General features: G+C 43.1%; 2 protein-coding genes across 7 annotated transcripts in view; both read right to left on the reverse strand.

Annotated features, from left to right (window-relative positions):
* Window positions 1-8,535: 8,535 nt before the first annotated feature.
* On the reverse strand, window positions 8,536-12,419 carry prdm14 (PR domain containing 14). The gene is made up of 8 exons (XM_034560523.1): window positions 11,777-12,419; window positions 11,502-11,555; window positions 11,228-11,388; window positions 10,851-11,121; window positions 10,554-10,756; window positions 10,014-10,115; window positions 8,972-9,191; window positions 8,536-8,705 (listed from the first exon to the last, which is right to left on the reverse strand). The coding sequence occupies exons 1-8, from the start codon at window positions 12,417-12,419 to the stop codon at window positions 8,536-8,538; spliced, it is 1,824 nt and encodes a 607-aa protein (XP_034416414.1).
* Window positions 12,420-16,032: 3,613 nt separating this feature from the next.
* The window catches only part of ncoa2 (nuclear receptor coactivator 2), a 52,289-nt gene continuing 43,348 nt past the window's right edge, over window positions 16,033-24,973 (reverse strand). For 5 of the 6 annotated variants that reach the window (XM_034559829.1, XM_034559827.1, XM_034559830.1 and 2 more), the window contains 11 exons: window positions 23,973-24,168; window positions 23,666-23,863; window positions 22,856-23,080; window positions 22,329-22,458; window positions 21,979-22,153; window positions 21,588-21,884; window positions 21,145-21,222; window positions 20,501-20,969; window positions 19,502-19,679; window positions 18,772-18,976; window positions 16,033-17,647 (listed from right to left, as the gene is read on the reverse strand). In XM_034559829.1, coding sequence (XP_034415720.1) covers window positions 17,636-17,647; window positions 18,772-18,976; window positions 19,502-19,679; window positions 20,501-20,969; window positions 21,145-21,222; window positions 21,588-21,884; window positions 21,979-22,153; window positions 22,329-22,458; window positions 22,856-23,080; window positions 23,666-23,863; window positions 23,973-24,168 — 2,163 coding nt within the window. In that variant the 3' untranslated portion in view covers window positions 16,033-17,635. The remainder of the gene's footprint in view (window positions 17,648-18,771; window positions 18,977-19,501; window positions 19,680-20,500; window positions 20,970-21,144; window positions 21,223-21,587; window positions 21,885-21,978; window positions 22,154-22,328; window positions 22,459-22,855; window positions 23,081-23,665; window positions 23,864-23,972; window positions 24,169-24,973) is intronic. The other variant, XM_034559831.1, reaches the window with a different exon arrangement.

Below are 24,973 nucleotides of genomic sequence, written 5' to 3' on the forward strand. Positions count from 1 at the left end.
AGAACAAAGACAATAATGCAAACACATATATACTCAACCTACAACAAGTGAGCAATTCCCATTGGATAATGGGTTCAACAGGATTTCAAATCTATTGGATAGTGGATTCAGAAATGGAAGTTGCAAAAGCCGACTGTTGAAGTTGTGAAAATGTCTGTTTGCACAATTGAAGACTGCAAATCAATCAGCGTGCGCCACTCCTTTCTTTTCCCTTGCAAGCTCACTATGTTCAGTTTTGTGTTTAAGAAAATGTAAGATCATCACAACTTTAGTAAAAAACACTTTGTAAAAACATTAGATTTGATTGTGTACAAATACAGTATATGGATTAATTCCAAAAGTGCATCGTCCTTTTTACCTCTAGTTTATTTAACAGGGACAATACATATAAACATTCTTCTACATTTGAAGAATAACGCTGTAGATGTCAAATATATTTAACAATAACATCTCTGTCGTTGTTTAAATCACTGTTTCACTTGTGCATTAGACGCTTGTTTGCATATATTTGAGGAATACCCTGTTATATTCCAACTTGTGTACCTGAATAAATGCTTTGATATATTTTTGGTGAAGATTTTTATGGAAAGCCAAAGAAGGTTGACATGTAGACAAATCTATTTCACAAAGTCCATTAAAGAAAGCTAGGGATACGTTTTATACCCAGAGTCTGGACACTTAGCAGGCTCCACTAAATCCTCAAGTGAAGAAAATACTTGCAGAGCTCTGCAGTTTTCCTCTGATAATTGTACATTATCAGAAATATGGGCTGACTCTTCCCGTATCTTGAGTCAGAGCCATCCACTGTGACTTCTATTACCTCAGTCAATAAGAACATCGTCAATAAAGTAGTCTGGGATGTGTAGTTTGTATTAAGTGAGGGTTTATGTCTTTCTTAAGTATTGAATATTTAGTTAATATAAAACAAATGGCATGGCGTTGCATTATTGCAATATTGAAATGGCAAATGTCACAGGGTAACTTATATTGCTTCGATAATGATTGACTACGAAAAGCAGCAATGATTGCCACCTCTAATTAATTGGCCTGGTGTTACCAGATGAATCAATGACCATCAGAAGATTGTCTGTGGCCGAGATGAATCTCATGTGTTGGGAGATTGTTAAGAAAGCATAAACAGATCAATGGAGCTCCACTTTATAGGCTTGGATATGGCTTAGATATCCATTCTGCTTGATGTTGGAGTATGTGTGTGGGGCAGACGGACCGCTTGGTAACCAGAGTCGTAATACAAGCCCATTTAGCATATGGCATTTTTACCACGGAGAGGTAAACACAGTGGGGAGGCCAGGAGAATAGTAAAACACACTGCTTGGGTCAGCTCTCCCTGTGGACACACAGGGTGGACACACACAGAGGACACAGTGTCCAGCCCCAATGACAAGCTGAGGTCACTCTGCTCAACACAGGAAGCAATACTTTATGTCTGCTTTATTTCACTTATTTTTATTGACTTTAGTCTTGTGTCAGGCTTGGAAACAAAGTAAAAGAGGCACCTGGTTTAACTTTTTCCACTCTCTATCTTAAAGGTTCTCATCCACAGTCCTTTTCCGCTACCCTGCAACCTTTATTTCCCTCGCTCTGTGGGTCACGGTGAATCTATACGTGTCCCAACACTTGAGGATGTTGATATCAACTGTCAAACCTTAAACCCTAATGGGGCTTTTTTAAAGTGACAATCTTAACAGATCAATCCACCCCTTAGGAGTCCAATTACAAAGACCGCCAATGACCACACGTGAAGGAGAGGGAAAAAAGGATACGACAAAGTCAGCCGAGACGTGTGCATACCGACCTCCTACCTGCAGCTTGGTTTAATGGATGTCTTGTTTGCTCAGGAAACTTGCCAGGGGGAGGTCTCTCCAAGAGACTGCTGAAAGGGCGTAAATGAGCAGCGGTGGCGGGGTGTTAAGAAGTTAGATGCCGGGAAGCAGCACTAAGGTGGTGCTAAGCTAGAGAGAGGACACAACGGTCTGTTAGGGTACATTAGGTGAAGGAGAGGGTCTTAAGGCTTCATGAATGTTTCAGCAGGACGGGGGGGGGGGCATTTGTCTTCCAGCTCCACTGTCAAAAAGCCATCATGACTTGGGGGGTGTGGGGGAGGGGAGCTGCGGCTTAAACGCCAAGACACTCTATTTCCCTGTGGCAGAGCACGCATACCCCCTCACAGACATGGACAGACGATGCACTGAGGAACACTCACACGCAGCATGAAAAAACAACAGAAGTACATATACTCTTAGCTGTGGTAGTGCACTCAGTGCCCGCCTCATCCTTCACAGTTTTCATCTCCATCACTGTCAACACACATGCTGGTGAATCATTGCCTCTTGTCTCCTTGACGAGCAGGTTTAAGACCTTTCAGCATTACGTTCACTAGTGTTTGGCACCATCGCGAACCATCGAGCGCTTAAACAGTCATTCCTGCCCCGAGGTAGCTGCTAAACATCCACACCTCAGGGCCTCGCAGCCTCTTCTCCCCTTTGACCCATTCAGACCTTTGGGAGCTGCCTGGGGTCACAGTCAATTGTCATGTGAACAATAGGAGTGTAGCTGTGATAGCAGCAGAGACTATATAACCTGATTGGTAAACTGTTTTTGTTTAAAGGCAGTTGAAGGAAGGAGTAGACCCTAAAAGAGGAAGATATTGACCCTGACGTCAACATGTTAAAATCACAAATGTCAGTACCAAGCTTCACATGAGTAGTTGCAGGCCTGTCTCTGGCAGTTGCATACATGACATGCACACATCAATATCTATGCCAAAGCATGAATAATTTTGATTTTAGCCACTGTTTAACACACAGAAACTTTTAAGAAATCTGAAGACATTTGGATTTACACTTCTGTATGTTATGATCCTGGCTCAAAGGAGGCAATATAAAGGAATCATCCTGTCTCACACTAACGTCTTTTAGCCATGGTGCGGGCTTCCCAAATCAGACTGTAGGTTGAGTGGCAGTATAACAGTGATTAGAGAGTGTGAGATGGGACAGAGGTAGTGATGAGAAGAGGAGGGAACTAACTAGCTGATAAAGCAATTGTCCTCCCTTGTCTCTGCGCTGTTAGCTTTGTTAAATGTGACTGACAGCTATTGATGGACATGTCGCTGACCTGCCCCCCCTCTGTCCAACACTTCATGATCATGTGTGTGTGTGTTTTGCGTGTGTTTACCAAAACTCTATGGTCATGCAAGTGTAGATTGTTGTGCATTGCATTCCCGTGTGCATTGGAGTGGTTGTGCACGTGAGGGCTTGGTTTGCAGGGTTATAGTGCACTGTGTGGCTCTCATGATGGTCCACGGGGAAATCAATCATCAGCTGTCCTGTGTGGCTGGTGACTGTGCATTCTCCAGGAAGAAGAGATGAAGGGAATGAGGGAGGTGAGGAAAAGACAAGAGTGCTTATTAGCTTATCCACTTCATGAGGGTGGACATCTCCCACTTCTCTGTTTCTTCATACCACAGTTACAAACACAAGATGCACATGGAATGTCTATTATTGTTCTCAAACATATGAAACACACCATGCAACACGTATGCATCTTCCTCCCCCCAGTAACAGAGAGAAAGCAAACAGACCTCTATTTGACTGTGCAGAGTCGATGTCTGCCATACGTGAGTGTTGCCCTAAGTGTTGGTCTAAATGGACAGCTTAGTTAGGATTAGTTGGACTAACAGCACACATCTTTAGAATCAGGGAGGTCACCTCATCTGTGCATGGATGTGCATGTGGCAGGAGTACAGTGTCCATATGTTGTAAATCCTCCCCTCAGGGACAACACATGGTGTCCCTCTTTTAATGGTAGAAAGTGCACATTTAACATTGAAATCACCTCAGATCTCTAAAGACTATGCATTGTGAAATATAAATTGCACCTCAAACTGCAAGCAGCAAGACTGTGACAAATGGCTTATAAATCTCTCAATTGCAAGCATGCACTGGTGTGTGTCTTTTACTGTGGCCAATTGTGTGGTCCAACTGTCCTAAAGTATGAGTTTAGGACATCCCAGGGCCTTTCAACACTTCTACCCCACCGAGAGAAACATTCGCCTGAGAATAGACCATGGCACAACAGGGGCAGCCAAAACCATGAGGCAAGTGTCACATGGGAATTACAAGGTCTCAGTCTATCAGAGCATATAGCATATGTTACATTTGCATGTGCTTTTTTTGTGAGGCAGCATCAACCTGCAATTTCGGGGAAATGGTCAAATGTATTCTAAATTGGAAAACGTGCAAACACACAGACAGGGGGGAGCGAGAAACACAGGGTCATTCAGACACAGGAGTGATAGAGAGAGAGAGAGAGAGAGAGAGAGAGAGAGAGAGGGAGGCAGGCAGGTAGGGAGTACTGTAACAGTAGCAATGCTCTTCATCACTCACAGGAATAACAGTTGGGTACATACAAATAGCCTTGCGCATAAAGACACACAAATAGCACACCGAGAACTATTGTAAAGCGCAGCGCATGGGGAGAAGAACCCTATAACACTTTCTAACATCCCGAATGACAATGCCAGATGTCAACCTACAAGCAGATTTACTCCTCTCAGCACTGTTGCATATGAATCAGGCCGAAAAGAAGAGCCCGGCAGTCCTTCAGGGGTTAAATAGTTCAAACAGGAGCAAGGACATGATAGATAGATAGATAGATAGATAGATAGATAGATAGATAGATAGATAGATAGATAGATAGATAGATAGATAGATAGATAGATAGATAGATAGATAGATAGATAGATAGATCGATCGATCCCATGAGACTCATGTAGATTCTATGATGGTTACTTTGGAGGTTGCTGTGGGTTATGTGGGGTATGTGTGAGTGTGTGTGTTAGCAGTAGGACAAAATATGTTGCCCCATGGGACCACAGTGGAACCTCACACCAGCCCCCACAGAGAAGGATAAGGCCATCTGCCCTCCTCACTCATCAATCCCACCTAGAAGAGAGACACACACACACACGCACACACACACACACACACACACACACACACACTCACACACACACACACACACACACACACACACTCACACACACACACACACACACACTGAGTGCTGGGCAGCAGTATGGAGAGGCTTTACAGACAGTGTTTGATCTGCCTTTCATCCAGGCAGCAGCATGCAGGCCGCTGAGCCTCTCGGTGCGTCTCCTGCTGTACTGTCCTCTGTCCCTGTGGAAATCACAACAGCGTATAACAACAGCTCCAACCTGAGGCTTGAATGGAAGGACACAAGCTGATCAGTCTCATCTCTTGACTGAGGGAACAGGAAAGGAAGAGGAAGGGGGGACACAGCCCAGTGGATCCATTCAAACTTAAGTTACTTAACTCAAATGCTTCTTTGAAGGCAGAAGTCACACAGATAGCGCGCCATTGGGATGTGACCAAATTAAAACTAGAATTCAGCGAAACCTAATGGAAAAAAAACAAGAATCAACAATAGCAGAAAAGTCCATTTTTAAAACAGCTGCATTCATTGTTAAATAAAACAAAAGATAAGCAAAAGAAAGCAAGGCAAAGCCAGTTTATTTGTATAGCACCTTTAGAGGTCCTTGAATTGGGTGAACAATGTATTGGACCAACATTTGTAAACACAATAAGCAAAAAAATATCAAAACAATATATATGGGAAATTTAAAAAATAAATACATAATACAGTGCAGTCCATATATATATATATATATATATATATATATATATTGAGGGAAACAGTGGGTGTGGTAAGTGTTACATGTACTGTGAGATCAAGCATTTTGCACTAAAAAGTAGAACGTTTCAGAATTCTCCTTCATCTTCATCTGGATGCAGACTGAGGTACAGATGGACAGAGAGATGGTGTGGTTATCGTTTATGAGTCCACTCAGCTGAGAGTCTGAGGCCTTTCTGGAACCAGGAGCGAGTCTCAACATCAGCCAGACGACAGCAAACACACACACACACACACACACTACACGGACAGCTATTAGGCAATCAATAGAAGCTAATACATCAGAATATTTGACCACTCAGCTCAGTTTATCAGACTGAAAGGAGGAGAAGAGAAGAGCTCTATCAATCATACTGTGAAGCAAATGCATTTTACAAGCATGAAGCACAGGTGGTAAGCCTATCCCTGCACCAGTAATCTCTTCTTTATATCATTAGATATTATTAATTGATCACAACAACATATTCAGTTATGGGATGACATCGTGCATTTTTCAGGGGAGAGTTATGGCTGTTTGCTTCAACCTCAGAGGGAATTGACCTCAGCAAACCTAAGCCACAAAGATCCAGAGCTCCTAACATTAATATCACATTAATATAGAGATGAATCTGATGGATAGCCCTCCAGAGGCCCTGGTAACTTGCCAGGAGGTTAAGTGTGAAATCAATCCGTATAAACGACCTGGATAAAAATGATTCCATGCTGGATCCGTCCTAAGAGTCCTAAATCAGCCAATCAGAGAGGTGCAGTAAAACCAGTCTTTTAGCACGGCTCGCTAACAATCTCAGTATTTCAGCTCTGGCAGCTCATTCTCCTTTTTTTCTCCTTCTGTCTTTGTTTCTTCATCCTTCTCCTCCACCCCTCGGCTCCTGGAAGGCCACAAAGGGGAGTATCCTCTCTTCTCACAGCAGGCCCCTCGTGGAGGCTCGGGGGTTGTATACATGGGAGGCGCAGGGTGATCTACACTTGTTCAAGCATCCATATTTCAGCTATTTGAAGGGAGAGGGAGGCTGTTAAACATTCAGTGAGGAGGTGCCCTCTGACCCTGAAGGCTGCTGTCCATCCGTTACAGAAAATAAACAGAGAGTTTATAGAGTGGGATTGACTCCTCTCCCTGCAGACGGCCCAGGAGGAAGTACAGAAAAGAAGACTTTACTTTGATCTGATGGTGAAACAGAAAGAGTTCAGATCAATTTTATCTTTGAAGCTCATGCTTTTTGCTTTATTTCTCTTCTGCCACCAATGCTTCAATATCCGTTGTAGCTCTCAATTAGCACTGTCGCAGCATTGTTGTGTCTGACTGCCCTCGGTGTGAAGTATGATGACCCAGAGGTTAAGGGTGACATAACAGAGCACTGAGACAAAGGCTGGACACAGACACACACACACACACACACACACACACACACACATACACACACACACACACACACACACACACACACACACTACAATATCTATCTATCTATCTATCTATCTATCTATCTATCTATCTATCTATCTATCTATCTATCTATCTATCTATCTATCTCAGAATATCTATCTCAGAACAACACATGTGGGACAGTTGGTGACAGTGTGAGGGCAGATGTCAGTCATGCCGAGTTCCTTTGTGTGAGGAGCAATAGACCACCTTACTGCTGCACTCTATTGTCATTCATTTGGTCCAGTGGGGTTTGTTCATTTTTACTGTGAGCGTGCAGTCTTCAATCCATCACTTGGCTCTATAGAAACGCACCAGACAGTGGATGCATGGACACGTACACTGACCATAGGTGATACAGGGTCCATAACACACACACACACAGACACACACACACACACACACACACACACACACACACACAGAGATGCAGCTGCAGATGCAATCGTCTGCATAATGTCAATCAAGACACCATCCACGAAGCTTTATCTGAATTATTAAACAAGACTGATGGACATCACTTTTGGAAGGATGACACAACAAAAGGAAGAACAAAATCATAACTGAAATAACCTGTAATTTATTTCATTAAACTTTTGGAGGGAATGATCCTTTAAATAGTTTTAAAAATATTATTGTCTGCCACATTTCTGACAAAAATCATTCAGTATTTAATTGATTTGTTGTCAACTTAGATTTCAATAAAGGATCTGATCAATTCAGACATTAACCAAAACCAACACATTTCCATGCGCTTATTCTTTATTTGTTAATCATGAAAAAGCAGATGCTCATAGGGAACAAACAAAGACACCTTCGATTGCGTTGACAGCCTTACATTACAGTAAAAAATTGTATCATACATTATAAATTAAGAGAGGGTATAACATTTATTTTGTACACAAGTAGGCTCAACTCTACAATCATAAAAAATAGCTTTACTTTTCAAGCGTTTGTCAATGAAAGAAAACCCAACATAATTATAATCATTATATTATATTATAACATTAATAACAATAATAATAATAATCACCGTTATATTAGTATTACGGAATCAATGTGTTCACAAACGATCACAGAGTAAAAGCTTTAAACCAGAAAACAACAGACATCATATTTTAACATATTATAAATAGATTTAGACACATTTTAGCCAACAATTTAGATTATGGTAAGCCTATTTAAATGGGTCTACTATATAACATTTTTCTTTCTTAAGCAGCATTTACATAAAGAAAAACGACAAGATCCGACCTATATCTGATGGTATTACCACAATGTTCCTGTATAGATGTAGTCTTTTGTGATACTTGTATCAACTTAAATCCTCTAAAATATTACACACATTTAGAATGGATTTACTCATACAGTCTCGCTCAGTTCCAGGGCCGGTATTCGGGATTTAAAACGGTTAACCCCGTGTAAGGACAGTTTTGTCCGGCGTTCTTCTGTATTTTTGGATTGTCCTTCGCTGGATACACGGATCCCTTCTGTAATCCACTTCCGGGAGAAGGAGGAACAAGTGTGCTGTCCAAGATTTGCCGGTCTGCAGCGTGAGAAAATAGCTCAATAAAATAACCATGTTTCAAGCAGGATGCAATGCAAAATGTTCCTTTTTGTATCCTAATATTTATTCATCCGTATTTAATAATAAAGAAAAATATATACTTGCAAAACGGAGGCGAAGAAAACTCGTAATATTCGACTGTTTTAACTTCGAATTATATCGAGATAATAATTAAAAATGTAATATAAAAATAAAATAAATATATATATATGTATATATTGTGATGGCTAAAAACAATTCCTTACCTTTATGAGCTTTCATGTGATATTTACATTCCTGCTCCTCTTGGAAAGTAGCTCCGCACACGTCGCAGGGGTGGGGTTTGTCCTTGGCGTGGGTCCGTCGGACATGGCTGTCGTGGGCGGCGTGCGAAGCGAAGGCCTTCCCGCAGTGCTTACACTTGAAGGGCCGCTCTCCGGAGTGCTGGCGGATGTGTGTTCGCAGAATACTGGAAGCAGTGAAGGCCTGGACGAGAGGAAAGACCAATAACATAGTATTATTAATATAGCCCTGGTATTGTATCCAGTTATTTCAGCTCATTAAGCTCAATTGGTTTAAAGTGTCATCTTACATTGTATTGTTTAATTAATGTTTGTATCATCTAAAAATAAATATGTTAAATTAGTCTGAGATTTGTTTTGTTATTTTTTAACGAATCCTATCTCTTGTATAAAAAAAAACTGTAACCCTGTAGTCTCGTATATATTGCTTAAATTGTCCAGATAATCAGAACAACAAAAACTTCTCCGGGTGCATAAAAAAAGGGGGAGGACGTGGAGAAGAAAGGACCAGAACAAAAACTTCTGCTCATTCCTGGGCCGTAAATTAAAAGTATAATCTCAGCAGACAAAAGGGTGGGTTTACATCTGGCGATAATTAGCATGTAAGTGTCTCCGTGGAGCGTGCCCGTGGAGAGCGACAATCACGAGGGGCTCGCGCCGAATGCACCATGACACGAGGAAGCACTCAATGGATCCAAACTGCGGGCTGTAGGTTTTAAAAGACGCGTAGAAGAAGAGGAGGAGGAGGAGGAGGAGGAGGAGGAGGACAAGAAGACTAAAAACATTACTATCATGGAAGATAAATACTTCCATTATGAAGTCTCGGTCGGAAACCAGGAGATGTATGTCTCTTCTGTTCAGCATCAACACTTTTTACAACGTGTCAAACTATATAATATATTATGACGTTTCCGTTTAAAATGATATCCTAGTCACAACATAACATGATGATGAATGAAAATTGTGGCAAATTATATTATTAAATGAAAACAAAAAGGCCTCCTACCTTGTTGCAGTAGACACACTTGTACGGCCGTTCTCCAGAGTGCACGCGCATGTGTTTGTTGAGACTGGACGACTGTGAGAAACTCTTCCCGCAAACTGAGCACTGCGGATCAGACATAAGAAACACAACATAACACATCAGCATGAGGTAGCTATTTAGTCATTTAAATGTGTCATATATTTGGAAGACAAGTTAACCTCAACTCAAATTATTTTTTTCTGAGCGTTTTGCCTAACAATTGTGGTTTTCTATTTAATTTTTTAATAACTTATTTTTATTGATATAGTTGTGATGCTTTAAGCTGAAAGGTCACCACCAACTAAAGGTCTTAACATAATTTGCCTTTTTTAAGAGGCCCAATCAAACCCCGAAGCATCCGTTTCTAAGTGACGCTGTATAGGGAGCTGTTCCTTCAGCACCACACGCACGTGTGCACGCACCTGTCGACTTCACTGCGCGATGCAATGACGTAACGCTCTGGCAATACTGGGATGGAATAGATAGCCTGAACTTAATGCAACGTAGACACTGGTTCAGTACCTTGTGAGGCCTGTGTTTTTCGTGAACGTGTAAAATGTGGATCCTCAATCGGTCTCTCTTCTCGAAAGAACGGGTGCAGAGGTGACAGGGGAACTTCCGGTCGCCCTGGTCCACGCAGCGCGTGTACTTCAGATGTTTATCCCTGTAGTACTTGTATGCAAACACCTTCCCGCATCTGTCACACTTGAAACCCTCACCGGAATCTGGGGGGGAAATAAAGAAGCAACACGTTTGGTGCGATGGTCAAACCAGAGCAGCGGATCAGAGAGGCAAACCAACAGAAGGTGTGATTCTGACCTTCAGGGGGAGGAACCACGCCGTTTTCCTCTCGGGGGTCTTTCAGGGTGAGAGGGATGCCGAGGAACTGCATGTAGCAGTCTCCGTACCACACCAGCAGCTCCTGTCCTGGCCGGATCTCTTTGCAGGCCTCATAGAAGATCTGACTCTGGATCTGCACAGCGATGAGGTTTTGCTCCTCTGGGAAACGAGCGCACTTCACAGAAGACATCCAGTTCCCTGAGCCTCCCCTGCCATCAACAAAATGACTCAGCCGGCCGTTTTCAAACACCTGAAGCAGATTACATAATATATGAGTTCAAACTGTCTGAGTAATTTCCTCATTGGCTATACACCGCACTGGGAAAAGGACGTTGGGAACAATTGCAACACATTACCTCCCACATCAGAGTGTTGTCGTCGTATGTTTTAATCTCGCTGGTGTTAACCTGTTTCCCCTGGAAAGGTCCGAAGCGCGTGCCCTGAGGGACGCTGCTTTTGTCTGTGAAAACTCCACAGTGGGACACGTTTCCCCACGCTGCCCGGACGACGGTTAACCCTGCAACACCGTGTCCAAGACAGAGTCAAATCTCTGCCGCGCCTCCATCAATTCAGACACACGGAATTAAAGTTGATTTGTTATTTATTTATTCATTATTAAAGTTGTCTTACCCTCAGGAAGTTCAAGTGTTTCTTTGTCCAGTGGAAGAGTGTGAGAGTTCGAAACTGAAGAAGAAGAAAAAAACACAAACGAGAAGATGGGGGATACAAAAATGAAGGGGTTAATTAATCACATTTTTGGAGGAATCAGTTGATAACTAATTATTAGTTCAAAGTAATACGCAATATTGGCCCGTCAGCAGTTGTCCATATGTTTTAGGCCATTTCCAAGGCAAACAAGTTCCATCGTCTGATTAGAAACTAAATAAGTTAAGCCGAAGTCTCACCTGACTTTTCGGGCAGGGCCAGTCCTGATATCGCGTGACCCACGGAGCGCTCCTGGCTGCCGGAGTAACCGTAGAGCACCATGAACAAGTCGTCCTCGCTAAAGTTATAAGACGCGCGTGCCTTTTCTGGCGACCGGAGGCGAAACAAAGTCTCTTTGGGCGGCGAGGTGGCGGAGGAAGAGGCGCAGGACGACCTCTCGCTGGACGGGCTGCTGAAGTCCGAGGACAGCGGACCGGCGGCGTGCTCGGTCACCACGGCGGCCAGGTCCTCCGGCTTAGGGTACAGCGGGTGTCCGGGCAACATCTGGCTCAGGTAAGGGATGCCGGAGGCGCTCAGCATGTGTTCGTGCAGGAACGAGGGGGGGTGGTGCTGCTGCTGCTGGTGGAACGGAGGGGCTCCGCCGTGCGGGTTGAGCGGCAGGTTCGCCTGAGTGTCCGACACCAGACGGCCGAGGGACTTGAGCGGGTGGAGGAGGCTGTGAGTCCTCGGGAAGAAGTCCACGTAGTGGTGGTGGTGGGGGTGCGGGTGGGGGAGAGGGGCTGGGTAGAAGCCTCGAGCGGGACTGCCCTTCAGCATGCCCATGGCTTGGAAGCAGCTCTTGTCCTTCAGCACCACCGGGATGCTGGACACGGACACCGACATGACAGCACCAGGGAGGAGACCCGGACCCTTCAGGGTGAGAGGGAGAGAGAAAGGAGAGGGGGGTGGGAGAGGAGGTGAGGGTGAGTTATACAAGTTTAATGCAATAAATCTAAAAGAGGAAACATGACATCAAGAGAGATTTGACCACTTGAATTGATTTATTTTAAACGTGAGTAAGCCTTTAACATCCAACTAATTATAGCTTCAATTTAATGTAGTGAATTTGATTCATATAACACTATTCTATTGAATCTACAACTTCTAAAACGCATCCAGAATTTCAGTATTTAAAAAAACAAAACAAAGAAAGAAATATGGACAACTGGGGAAGACAACATTGAACAAATATAGTGCGTAATAAGTAAAAGCAGTCCACGGGGAAATTGGACAGCCGATTTTTCAATATTTCCAGCTGAGAGGCCACATAGACACACGTCAGATGTTCATCAGCGGCGTTAAACGACCGGCTAAAAAAAAGGTGTTTTCTTTCTAGGAACAGTTTACCAATCAATCAGTAAATAGAGAGACACATCAGGGTCATGACACCGATTAAAGAACAGTCAGCCAGAGCAGAGGTCAACATTAATGAAGCTTTTTGTAGACCTTACAATTACTGTCAGTGCGGAAGAAAAGATATCAGTCGGGAGCAATGTTGGAGCAATATTTGCTAAAGGAAATTATTATAAAGAAGAAAACAAGTTGGATTAAACAGAAGACTACATTTAAAGGGAATTAAGGAGACACACGAAAAACGAGATACACAAACAAAAAAAACGAATTTGATTTATCTTAATCCTGTAGTATTTAAAAAAAAAAAAAAGAATACATCACATACAATAATGAGTCACACATAACTCAGTGAGTCAGTAATTTTCTATATAAAAAGGTGCAGCAATTTAACATAAATTGGGGGAAATGAAAAAAAGCTTACCTCGTTAAATAAATTACAGATGTTTCACAGAGAAGTTGTGTATCTGTCATGTCCGGGATTCAGTTTTAACAAACACAAACACAACATCTCCACATTGAGCAGGTATAAGCGCAGCAGGTCCAGACTTCAGAGTGCGCAATGTGCTGCAGGAACCTCTCTCAGCCTGTGGTCGGTGGTCATCTGAGGGCACCGCTACTGTAGACATCAGGTCTGCTGGAGAAGCTTCCCCGAACCTTCTTCCTATTGGCCAGGCATCAGCTCAACCTCATGCATCTCAATGTCCCACAGGAATACATTTTCTCAGGGACAGCCAACCGTGGTAACTTCAGCACACCGGTCTGCCTTCCTCTGCTACAATGAGGCCGATTGAGAGAGGTTCCCAAACATTTCCATATGAGGACCCCCACCCCAACACACACACACACACACACGGTCCGATTGTATCTGAGGGACCCCCTGTGGAGTTTAGATATGTGTTGTTATGACTTGGATGTGGTGAATTAGGAAGAGAGAAAAGAATGGTCGTTTAACCCTGTCTCTGCTCTCAACTTCATCAACAGAGTAAAATTGCGACTAATCTCCATCAATACTTTGATTTATTTTCGACCGCACATTATAGGATCTCGTGCTTGTCATTGAGTTTAATGGTAATTCTATTATATCATTACGCCTCATTTTGATTTTGGGGTTTTGGATTTATATTCAGAGTATTGCAAGCTATAGCCAAATGCTGGTGCGTCATTGGTTTATATGCTTGCCCCAACATCTAAGAAATAAACATTCATGTGCATCATCTAAAATATATATTTTACAATTTAATTGTATTTATTTGAATGTATATTGTAATTTACTTTGTTAGCCGTTTTAGTCTGTAAAGTATACTTGTGCGTTTTTTTGGAAAATACAATGCATGGAGGCATAGACATTTTTGTGTGTGGTTTTAATCACATGGAATAAGAGTCACTCGATTAAATACTGCAATAACAGAATTCTTTATTTACAAGGCAAATAGCATCAGCGAAGCCATATTAGTTCACAACTTGCATAACTGTGGTTTTAACTTCTCTTGTATATCTAATTTTGCATAAAACGCTCACACACACTAGGGGTACAAAGGTGGATGCAGGTATACAGTGTGATTCCTGTGAACGATGCAGAAAAAAAATATCTGGGGGGAAAACACAACAGTAAGCTTTCCTCAGAAAGTCCATATAGTATATTACATATTGCTTCAATATCCCTATGCATTATCTTTTCCATACAAACAGTGAGGGAGGGGGGGAAATGAAATGACAGTCTTCAACCCAACACAGAACAGAGAGCAATGGTGAGGGACAGTTCAACTGTGACCGAGTCTCCAGCAACTGCGAAGAGTTGAGCGATGATGCACCCATTCAATATTGTACACAAGTCATTATACACATTTATACAGACAGCAGTGTAATGTACAAGAACGAGAACGGACAAAATCTAAGGCATTATGCTAGGGTTCTTAGCATTTCAAGGTTGCATCTTAGCTCTAAGAAATTGGCAGACAATACAAAAGGGCATTTAAAGTTCTTCAAAACCATAAGTTAAAAGAGAAAAAATATTTATTTTGTTTAGTGGGTCAAAAGCCTGGATATTTGTAAGGGGCAAAATTATTTATTTGCTCCTGTCCTCATTATAAATGCTAAAAAATGCATTGCTACCACATGGCTTTAAATCTTTTCAAAATCTTGACAATCTTTGGAAATTTGCAGAGGGCTGTGAATCATTCTTTAAAATGGCTCAAAAAGGCTTGTTCTGCACAACTGTATGATACAATCAAAACAGCATTTATCAACAAATAAAAGAGTGATCTCCTGTAGGCCCACAGCAAGGCAACTGCAGGACATCTGCAATGATGACAATCACAACATTAATGCAGACTTTTGTCCCAAAGTTGACTTGCTACAGCTTCAAATTTCATTTACACAAGAAGCAAAAAGAAGCAACAACAGGCAACTTCCTATCTAAATGCTGAGAAGAGCATGGTACAACACCACATTGTCAACATGTTGAGATAAACACCACCAGTCACATCCTCAGGCCTTCAATGACAATACATTCAGAATGATTCTCTTCCTGTTTTATGCTGCAACATCTACATTAGGACCCTGTTAAGTGACATCATTAATTTCTTGTTTTCCGTGGGCCTCAACGCATGCTAACCAACAGGTCGTCTCCCTATGAAAATAAAAGCTGGTAGAATTCAGAAATCCAATTGAAAAGGTGAGGATTATTTGGCTTGCTCCAAGTCTGTCCTGGGTTAAAAGTTATAAAAAGGTTTGCTTTTTTTTTGTTGAGGAAAATGTACTTTTGAGGTTAGAGAAGATGACTTGCTTAACATCTTGTGAAGGTCAAACCAAACCCCTACAGGGGCACAAGAATAGCATGTCATTACTGAACACTTTATAGTTGAACTAAGTGCCTGAGGTCATATAATATGGCTAAATGTCCGTCAGAGCAGGTCTCATGAACCGTGCAGTCTTAACTCTGACCTCTGCTATAGACGAGTGGCTGGAGGCAGAGAGGGCGTGTGTCAACAAGGGGACCACAAACGACTTCCCTCTGCAGGCCTCAGCCAATGCTGCATAATCTATTAGGAACGCTGCGTGTGGATGTAGACTTTCTTGGTACAAACTGCAATAAAAAACGGTGTTTAATACTGCACCCAAACGTGGAGCAAAAATGTGTCCTTTTTATTCAGGAAACTGTACAAAAATTACAAAAACAAAAAGACCAAAAAAAACCCAAGAGATTCTCAAGTAATCGTTATTGCTCGTTTACATCACACCAGAACAGTTTGCACCTAGCAGCTTGTATGAAGCACTTTTCACTCCAGACAACATAGAAAGCACACATCTGTTATTTATTTTTTTGAGTTATTGTATGGCTGTGTTGAACTTGTATACGTTTTTTTCCTCCTTTTTTTAATGGTGTTCTATGCTAAAGGCAGAGAAGCAAGCGATAATCTGTACACTGTATAGACAGCACACCCCCTTACGACCCCTCTATTCCCCCCCCCCCTCACCCGTCTGCATCGTACCAGAACATCAGATTGTAAAGGCTCCCACTCCACTTCCCAAAAAACTCTACGAAAAAGAAAAGAAAAGACAAAAAAAACAACAACCCTTCTCTGCTCCAAAAGGCAGTTGTGACCAGACGGGGGAATCAAACCCTAAGGAATAAAATAAATAGGAAAGACAATGTTTTACTTATTGGTATGTACAATCTCTGAAATTCATTTTCAAACCATATATGATTTTGAGATCTTCTTCTGAAACTAAAGGACCGAAGTATAATCCATTATTCATGTTAATAGAAGAATCTTCTCAGAAAGAATACAACCATTACTGTTAAAATTATTTAAAAAGTGCCTCTTTCACACTTTTAGAATTCTTTTCTTGTTCTTGCTACTAGGATAATCATAATCATCATCTACAATAATTAAAATGAATCTATACAGAAAAATAAAACTTAATTTAATACACTATATAAACCTCTTGACTAAATTAGTCTAATCATACAAATCACCATTCCACTCAAACCATTCTTCTGCAGTGTTTTCAAGGTCATTTTTTTCAACCATATCTTCATTCTACATCTTAATTCTCACAAGAAAAAACAACAAAAACTAAAATAATAATAAAATAAAGAACAGCAAAAAGGCAAAACTGGCTAAGTGTTTGAGCTCCATTCATGAATTTGAACATAACTTGGAGTCTTTGCTGCCATTTTGGAACTATGTGGAAATGTCACAAATGTGTGAGAAAAATAGGACATAAAAGAAAAATCAGTGTACGTCATTTTTGAGATGAGATTGTAAATGGCCGCTGTCCACTGAGAGGAATACATTCATCAGAACAAGGGATCCCAACCACTGCTGCCCCCTTAGGTCGGTGCCCCCCAAACCAGGAGGCCTACAGTAAGTCACACTACGGTGAATGCAGCTGGACAGGCAGACAGACTGGCTCATCACAAGGCTCCTCCAGGAGGGTGAGGCATGTTGGACAGAGGTCCACCATCCTTCCCCAGCCCTCTTCACTCTCCTGTGTCTGTACGGGTCCAGGCTCCTCCGGGGAAGCCGAAGAGGCCCAGCTGGGACAGACGGCAATCATGGGCTGGGGAGACAAGGTCAGGGCACCGCCTGGCTGGTTCAAGGGGCAATCGGTTAGTTACATGTTTGTACAATTTTTGAAAGGGCCGACGCACTCCTTGCTCCAGCTGATCAGTGAGGTTCAGGGTAAGAACTCCATGAGGGTCAACAGTATTTCTGCAGAGAAACAACACATATTAGATCACAACTTGTAAAGCATTAAATAAAGTACACAATTCAACAAAACACTTGCTGAACTTGAACTTGTCTGGAGTAAATCAGCCATGTGTGCAAAAGACTATAAACAAATAGAAATCCTTCTTGGAACACACCATCAAGCCTAAAACACGTAAATCACAAAAGCCTGCACTAATGGCCAAACAGTAAATAATTGAAATAATCTAAGTGCCAATATATTTCTATAATCTTGGAAGGAGGATAAATCAAGTGACAGATATACTGGTAGGTTACAACAGTCTGAAGTGCAGACAATCAAAGAGCAGCACCTTGGTTAAATATTCATGTCCCTTTATTGGGCTTAAAAGCATTATGGACAACAACAGTGCCTTTCACATATAAAACTAACAATACCAGGGAGACAAAGGAAGAAGGATTAACTCTGTTGACATTAAATACTCACCAGACCAAGTAAAAATATGTGTACTTTTACCAGATTTTCATTGAGTGACTGAGGTCAGTTGTCTTTCAAGTCAAAGTCTGACTTGTTTATTTATGTGTGCAGGTTTGACAGATCTGTGCCATAAGGGATGTTTTCCATGTTAAGCAAACCAGCTGTTTTTGTCCAGACAGGCCAGCCATACAGTAACTCTATATTCTATATAGTCTATATAGACTAAATGGTCTGGCTCTAAAGTGCCCGCTGCTAATTACATCATTGTCCTCTATGTTCAAGTGAAGTATCAGAACACCAGCAAGAGGAGTTACGTAAACTACTGAGTAAATTATTCACTAGCACGGCTGTTCAATAAGTGTATCTTATAATGAGACAAACATGTACATAGGAAGCTGGGAGTGTGGAGAAATAAAGACCAACCTTTTAGTTTTTCTTGGTCCCCCGATTACTGTGAAAAACTGGAAGGGGTCCATTTAGTTGACCTCTAAGGCTTAAACTCTACAAGTGTCCGTATTATATTCCTACAATGGGCTAATGTAAAGATATTACCGGGTCACTTCAAATCCTCTAATTTGTTCTGGCCATGCTACAGGATGCCCAACTGTGTAATTTGTAGGTTTTGCTCCTCCTAGTTCTAAAAGCGTCTTAACTTTGGCCCAGTGTTTACCTGTTCTTGCCCCATGGAGGGCAAGCCGGGAGAGGGCCCTGAGGCCATGGACGTAACACTCATCTGTCCGGCCATCTGGCCCATGCTGCTGGTTGCCATGTTGCTGGCCATGGAGACATTGTTGAGGTTCATGCCATTTCCGTTGTACATGTTGCTGTTACTCTGCTGGGCGAACTGCGGCGATGCCTGCTGCTGTGAGAACATACTGGGGAGAGGAAAGGAAAAGGAGATGGGTGAGCTCGAACATTTAACAATGGGAGCAGAAAAGCTCCTTCAGGAGCACTAAGGAAAGTACATGTTTGGATGGAATTATATCTGAACTCGAGTAGTCCCTTAACATTATTTAAAGTTTGATGTTTCCAAGAAGCATGTATACAATTCATAGACTACTGAAAGTAACAGAAAATAAGTTGTTGTAAGTATAAGGTTGGCATTGAGTAAGCTGCGGCTACAACATGAACATTGTTTTATTTACATTTTGGCAAATGTGTTAACAGAAAGCCAGATCAGCTATAAGCAGTTTGTGTTTGCACTTTATCATCACAACATTATTGCGATACTGAAGAAAAACCGAGAAACATGATGATTGTTAGGGGTGTCTTTTCTTCTATGATTTCTAAAGGAATTTAAGGACATATATTGGCTATGGTTATTGGAGATCGTGATATCCTTGGAACCGAATGGTCTAATAGGCACTAAAGGTTTATTTCGGAGGAAGTTCTGATTTTACCTGTTGCCTCCCATGTTTCCTTGTGGCCAGCCGTTCATGTCAGGGGAGCCCTGGAAAGCAGCGTTTCCTTGGCTCTGCTGCATCATTGGGGACTGTGTGTGGGCCATGCGGGGAGAAAGCAGGGGGCTCTGCGGTGTGCCCGGACCTCCAAAGCCTCCGTCTGCCTGTTGGCTCATACCTGTGGCGGACGCATCAAGATAGGTCAACCATACTGCACCTGCAGAGACTCAACTACAAACCAACGTACTGAGTGGAGGAGTGGAGCAAATGTCAGCTTTCCATATCATTTACACAGTCATGCCATGGGCATCTGAGCAAACATGATGATTAGTGTGACTGAAGACTGTCCATTCCAGTCTGCATTCAGGATTAATGACAGGCAACTAATATTTACTACATGCATGTAAGCAGAGAACAGGCAAGGAACTAGGAAGGAAGGGAATAAGGAGATGGCTTGGGAGAAATGGGAAAGAGAGAAGTAATGTCTCGCAGAAGTTATTGCTCTGTACAAACCCACGGGCCAGAATTAGATTAAGGTGCGAGGGATAAATCAAACATGTCATTATACAAATCAGTATTATACTAGATGATCAGATTATGTCCAGATTACTCACCACACTGTCAAACTGACAGGTGCAGCTGTGATTATTGTCCTGTTTTGGTGTGTATCCTTTGTTAAACTTTGATTATTGTGCTCTTGGTGCCCTCTGGTGGATCAAGAGTGTACAGCCAGGACACCATTTTGGTCAGTGGAAAGAACGAGAGTACATGATCACAGCTAATCCTATGTATTAAAAAATAACTGATGAGTAAAGAATGCGGTATGACTTGGATCATTCAATGGCAGCTGATTGATGCAGTCACCAGCGCATAATAGATAGCTAGATACTAAAAAGCGCGCGCGCACACACACACACACACACACACACACACACACACACACACACACACACACACACACACACACGTGACATGTGGGCTGGGCTGGGGGAGCAGTACCTGAGTTGGGAAACTGAAAGGCACTGTGCTGCATTTGGGGGCTGAGTACGGCCCCGTACTGTCCGCCCATCAAGTTTGTGTTTCCCATCATCATCTGTGAGGAGGTGGAGGAAGAGGAGGAGGTGCCATGCATGTGGAGCTGAGGGTTGGGGGGGAGAGAGGGCAGGCTGGGGGAGAGAGGGGAGGAGAAGGGGCTGGTAGGGGGAGGTGGCGAGGCCAGGCCTGTACTGGTACCGTAGCTGGGTGGATAGGGGAACTGCTGAGGGTTGGCCTGGGGAATCCGCGGGTTACTCATGCCTCCGGCAGCCATGTTGGGGGGCAGGTTGAGACCCTGGGCCCTCATGGCCATGCTCCTCTGCTGCTGAACCTGCTGGGCCTGCTGCTGCTGCTGCTGCTGCTGCCTCTGTCTCAGGTGATTACTCAGCAGCTCTCGCTGACGCTGTGCCAACATCTGAGCATTGATGGTCCCCTAGAGGTTGGAGGAGGATGATGTGTGATAATAGAGAAACACAAAAAAGAAAAAGTCTCATAGATCTACATTAAGTATGTCTACTTCTGCCTTCACAAAACAATACACACAGAAAATAAAGCCTTAAATGTACACATCATTGCAGACAGATCATGTAATGGCAGCGGTGACCTACCTGGTTTGGCGCACTGGCTCTAAGAGGTAGGTTCACATTTGACACACTACTCATCTGACTCATCATTGGCTGACGGTTCTGGTGAGACAAGAGAGGGAAGAAGAGTTAAGACAAACACCAGTGAATTTAAAATATAAATTACTTCATTCCTGCCCAATTTAAATATGGACTGCTCACTTCCAGCTTGTAAATCATTAAAGAATACAAATTAAAAGAGGATTTAAATGATATTCCAGTGAAAGACCAACACATTGCAGGCAGACCTAAATGTCCCAATGATTCAGTGTGTGCACAGAAGAGCTGCCAAAATGTCAACCTCAAGGATAATTACACACAGCTACTGACCAAACAGCGTGGTTACAACAGAAAGACAAAAACATATAAAGAAATCAATTGACAGGATCACTTCCAGCAGTGTCATGCCAGTCTAGATGCACATGTACCTGCTGTGACTGTAGCCGGTGCTGGAGCTGTAGTCGTAGTGCATTGGGCTGGTTGGGGACGACCCCAGTAGGCCTAAGACCGGGCCGGGCCTGCATCCTCATCATGGGGTAACCTGGGCGTGGACCTATCTGGTTAGCCATGGGGTGGAAGCCTTGCTCTTGCATGGGAGCACCTGGGTAGCCCCTTTGGGCCATGTGGGATGGTGGGGGACCAAATTGCTGGGTGTACATGGGGGGCTTTTGGTCTATTAACATGGAGGGGTCCTGAGGGAACTGGTCCGGCTCCATTGATTGATTCTGCCACAGAAATGAATGAAAAACAGATGTAGAGCCATAAAAGATAATAATTCAAATTCACAAAAAAAAGAAGAAAAAAAGAATGTAATCTCACCTGTTCTACCAGACCAGGGATCCCTAGAGCACGATCAATCTCCTCCAGGCCATCAAAATCTTTTAGTGCAGTGTACAGCTGAGACATCAGGGCCCCCTCGTCTACTGCACTGCCATCACCAGAGCCGTGACCCGTACTACACAGCAATTCATCCTGTTGCGCAGGGTGCACTGGCCTGGAGGAGGAGACGGAAGGTACTTAATATAGCTTCAAGGATTTCAATTACGACAAAATACTCAGAGAGGGAAGTTTGATGAAAGAGAAATGCTACTCTTGAGGAGTGAGCCGAGTAAGATTTTTTTTGACATCATTAAAAACATGTAATGGTAATTTGCAAGTTAGCCTCTTACCTGGTCTGGTTAACAAAAGCGGTCTGGTCGATGGGCATCATGCTGTCTGGCCAGGGGGCTGTCTGGTTGGGTGGAGCCTGTTGTTGGGGGAAATGGTGGCTGACCATACCAATATCCATATCAGGTTGGGCTAAATAGGGGGGAAAACTGATTAGGCAGGATAGTTGACTGTAGACAGTCAATTTTTGGACTTTGCCAAGATGATGGTTTATATTATTAAACCCAGAACAACCAGCACACAGTGTCAGGTTAGACATTACGTGTATTTCTTGAGTGCTATGGTTAGCCACTGGGTGGCACCCTATTACAATCAACAGCAACAAAATAATACTGGTGAGTTGAGGTCTTTCCATCTGTGCAATTTTCTGTATTAAACGCTTTAGATCCTTTTGTATTCATAGGAAGACAGGGTAAAGGAAGAAACGGGGGCTTTAGTCTCATGGGTCAATGTGAAATCTACTTCATCTCATCTAGTTTCTGCTTTTAAAACTTTATGTAACGTTTTTTGGGGCACACTGGGCTCTCACCACTGGCCATCATTGGGGACTGTAGCATCGGTCGAGGCCCTGGCTGGCTGTTGGGCCTCATGGGAGCACCGTTCGGCCCCATCCTGGCTTGCATGGGACCTGGCTGCCCAGGGCCGGACGCTCCAAGAGGAGGCGCAGAGGCTGAACCCACCCAGCCCTCCTGCTGCTGCTGCTGCTGCTGCTGCTGCTGCATGCCTGGACGTGGACCCCCTGGAGCCATCAGTCCTAGAGGAGCAAACACCAAAATGGAGACAAGAAACAATGAGAAATGCCTCAGGACAGACCTTAATGAATGTGCCCATGATGCAATGGCGTAATATAAGGGGAAAGACATCTACTCTGGGATATTTGACGACTGTTAATATGTGGGAGTGACAGAAAGTCTGTGCCAGTGTGAGTGACTAAATATTTCCTGTCACAGGAAGTGAGTCACTGTGCCATGACATGATATGTCACAGGCTGAGAGCGACACAGAGGTAGAGGGTAAAAAGGTCTTTCCTCAGAATCCTTAAAGCAGCTGTCGTGACAAAATCCTAACAAAAGGATGCCCACTGTGCTTCAAACACTTGAGAGATTGCCAAATAGGAATCACACAAGAAAAATAATTAATTTCCAAGTCGAATTTTAGTTTGAGATTACAGTATGTTTTTGTGTATGAAGTCCATTGAGCTTATACAAGTATGACTATAAAGAGGTCCGTCGTTCTGTGGGCTGATCATTTTCATTTGATGTACACAACTAAATCTGGTTCATTTCATCATCAAAGGGCACCGTTGTGACAAAAAAAAATAGCATAACTGTCACACCCACCTGTGCTGACCATACCGGCCTGGTTAGCCATCATGCCGTGACTTCCCACCATGCCTTGCTGTTGCATAAGAGTGTATGGGCTTGTGGCCCTTATGGGGTACTGTAATGAAGACTGCTGGGGGGATACATTCATGTCTAGAGACACGCTCCTCACAGGCAGACCCCTTCCCGGCTGGCCTGGTCGGACTCCCGCAAAGTCTAAAGACAGGAATGGAAAAGTCAATAATAATATAGTTCACACTGTTTCATAACTACATATTTAGTATCTCATGATGGGAGTATAGCGTAAAGTGTGTACGAGACTCACTCGTTGGGCCCATGCCAGTCCCGATGCCCCTGTGTTGCTGCTGCGCCACGGTGGGATTGGTCTCGGACATCTGCAAGATGTCATTGATGATGTTCTGTTTGTCCATGGGACTGGGCAACGAAACGGGCCGCGGCTCACAGAAGAGCTGCGGCTGAGCATTCTGCAGGTCATTCAGGATGTCATCCAGCTCCGACGACTGGAGAGAACACAGAGAGAAAAGGCAAAGAGTGAAAACAAGAAACAGATGAACCACTTACGGCCTCCATTTAGAAACCAATTGCTGCTTCACCTGCAGACACAAACCAAAAGCGTGTGAAAGGCAAACACGTACACCGAGTGCACACGTAAACACGACAACAGTTGCATGAGGAGTCTTTATCTTTGAGATGGGAACGGCAGACTTGGCCTTGTTTATAATAGAGATGTAACCCCGGGATAAAATGGACCACTTTCCATCAAATCTAGGCCACACTTCACTTATCTTATCAGACACATAATACCCTCTCTTAATGGCTCGTGTCCTCAAAACACACAACTGTGTCAGCCCCCATTATAGAAGTTCACCATTTTGAATCGCATATTTAAGATGGCCATATTAATCTGAACATTATTTGTGTCCCCACTGAGTGTAAAACACAGCAAAGAAAGAAAAGAAGAGGCCACTGAAGCTGCTTTCTACCGAGTAACATGGGAGAGCAGCTTGAAGCGGCAGGAGTTTGGCTGGTGCCAAAGTTTGGACTGCTCTCTGCCCCCCTACTGTAAACAGCTGGACTGAGCCTGCCCCAAACCGCCCAAGGCTGCATTTTTACACAGCTGGGCTTTGGACAATCTGGCCCGTTTTGTTTAGTTTTTCACACAAGTATATTAAACAAAGACAAGGCCATGCTGGGATCGTCTTTCCCTTGCTGAACGGAAGAATTGCTACAACTAAGTTAAATCTGTCACAGTCTCTTGTTTTTTGTTTTACAACACTGGCACTGTCTCCGCTGGATATCTCTTTC

This window comes from Cyclopterus lumpus, chromosome 20, assembly GCF_009769545.1.
Source record: "Cyclopterus lumpus isolate fCycLum1 chromosome 20, fCycLum1.pri, whole genome shotgun sequence".
NCBI classification, from domain to species: domain Eukaryota; kingdom Metazoa; phylum Chordata; class Actinopteri; order Perciformes; family Cyclopteridae; genus Cyclopterus; species Cyclopterus lumpus.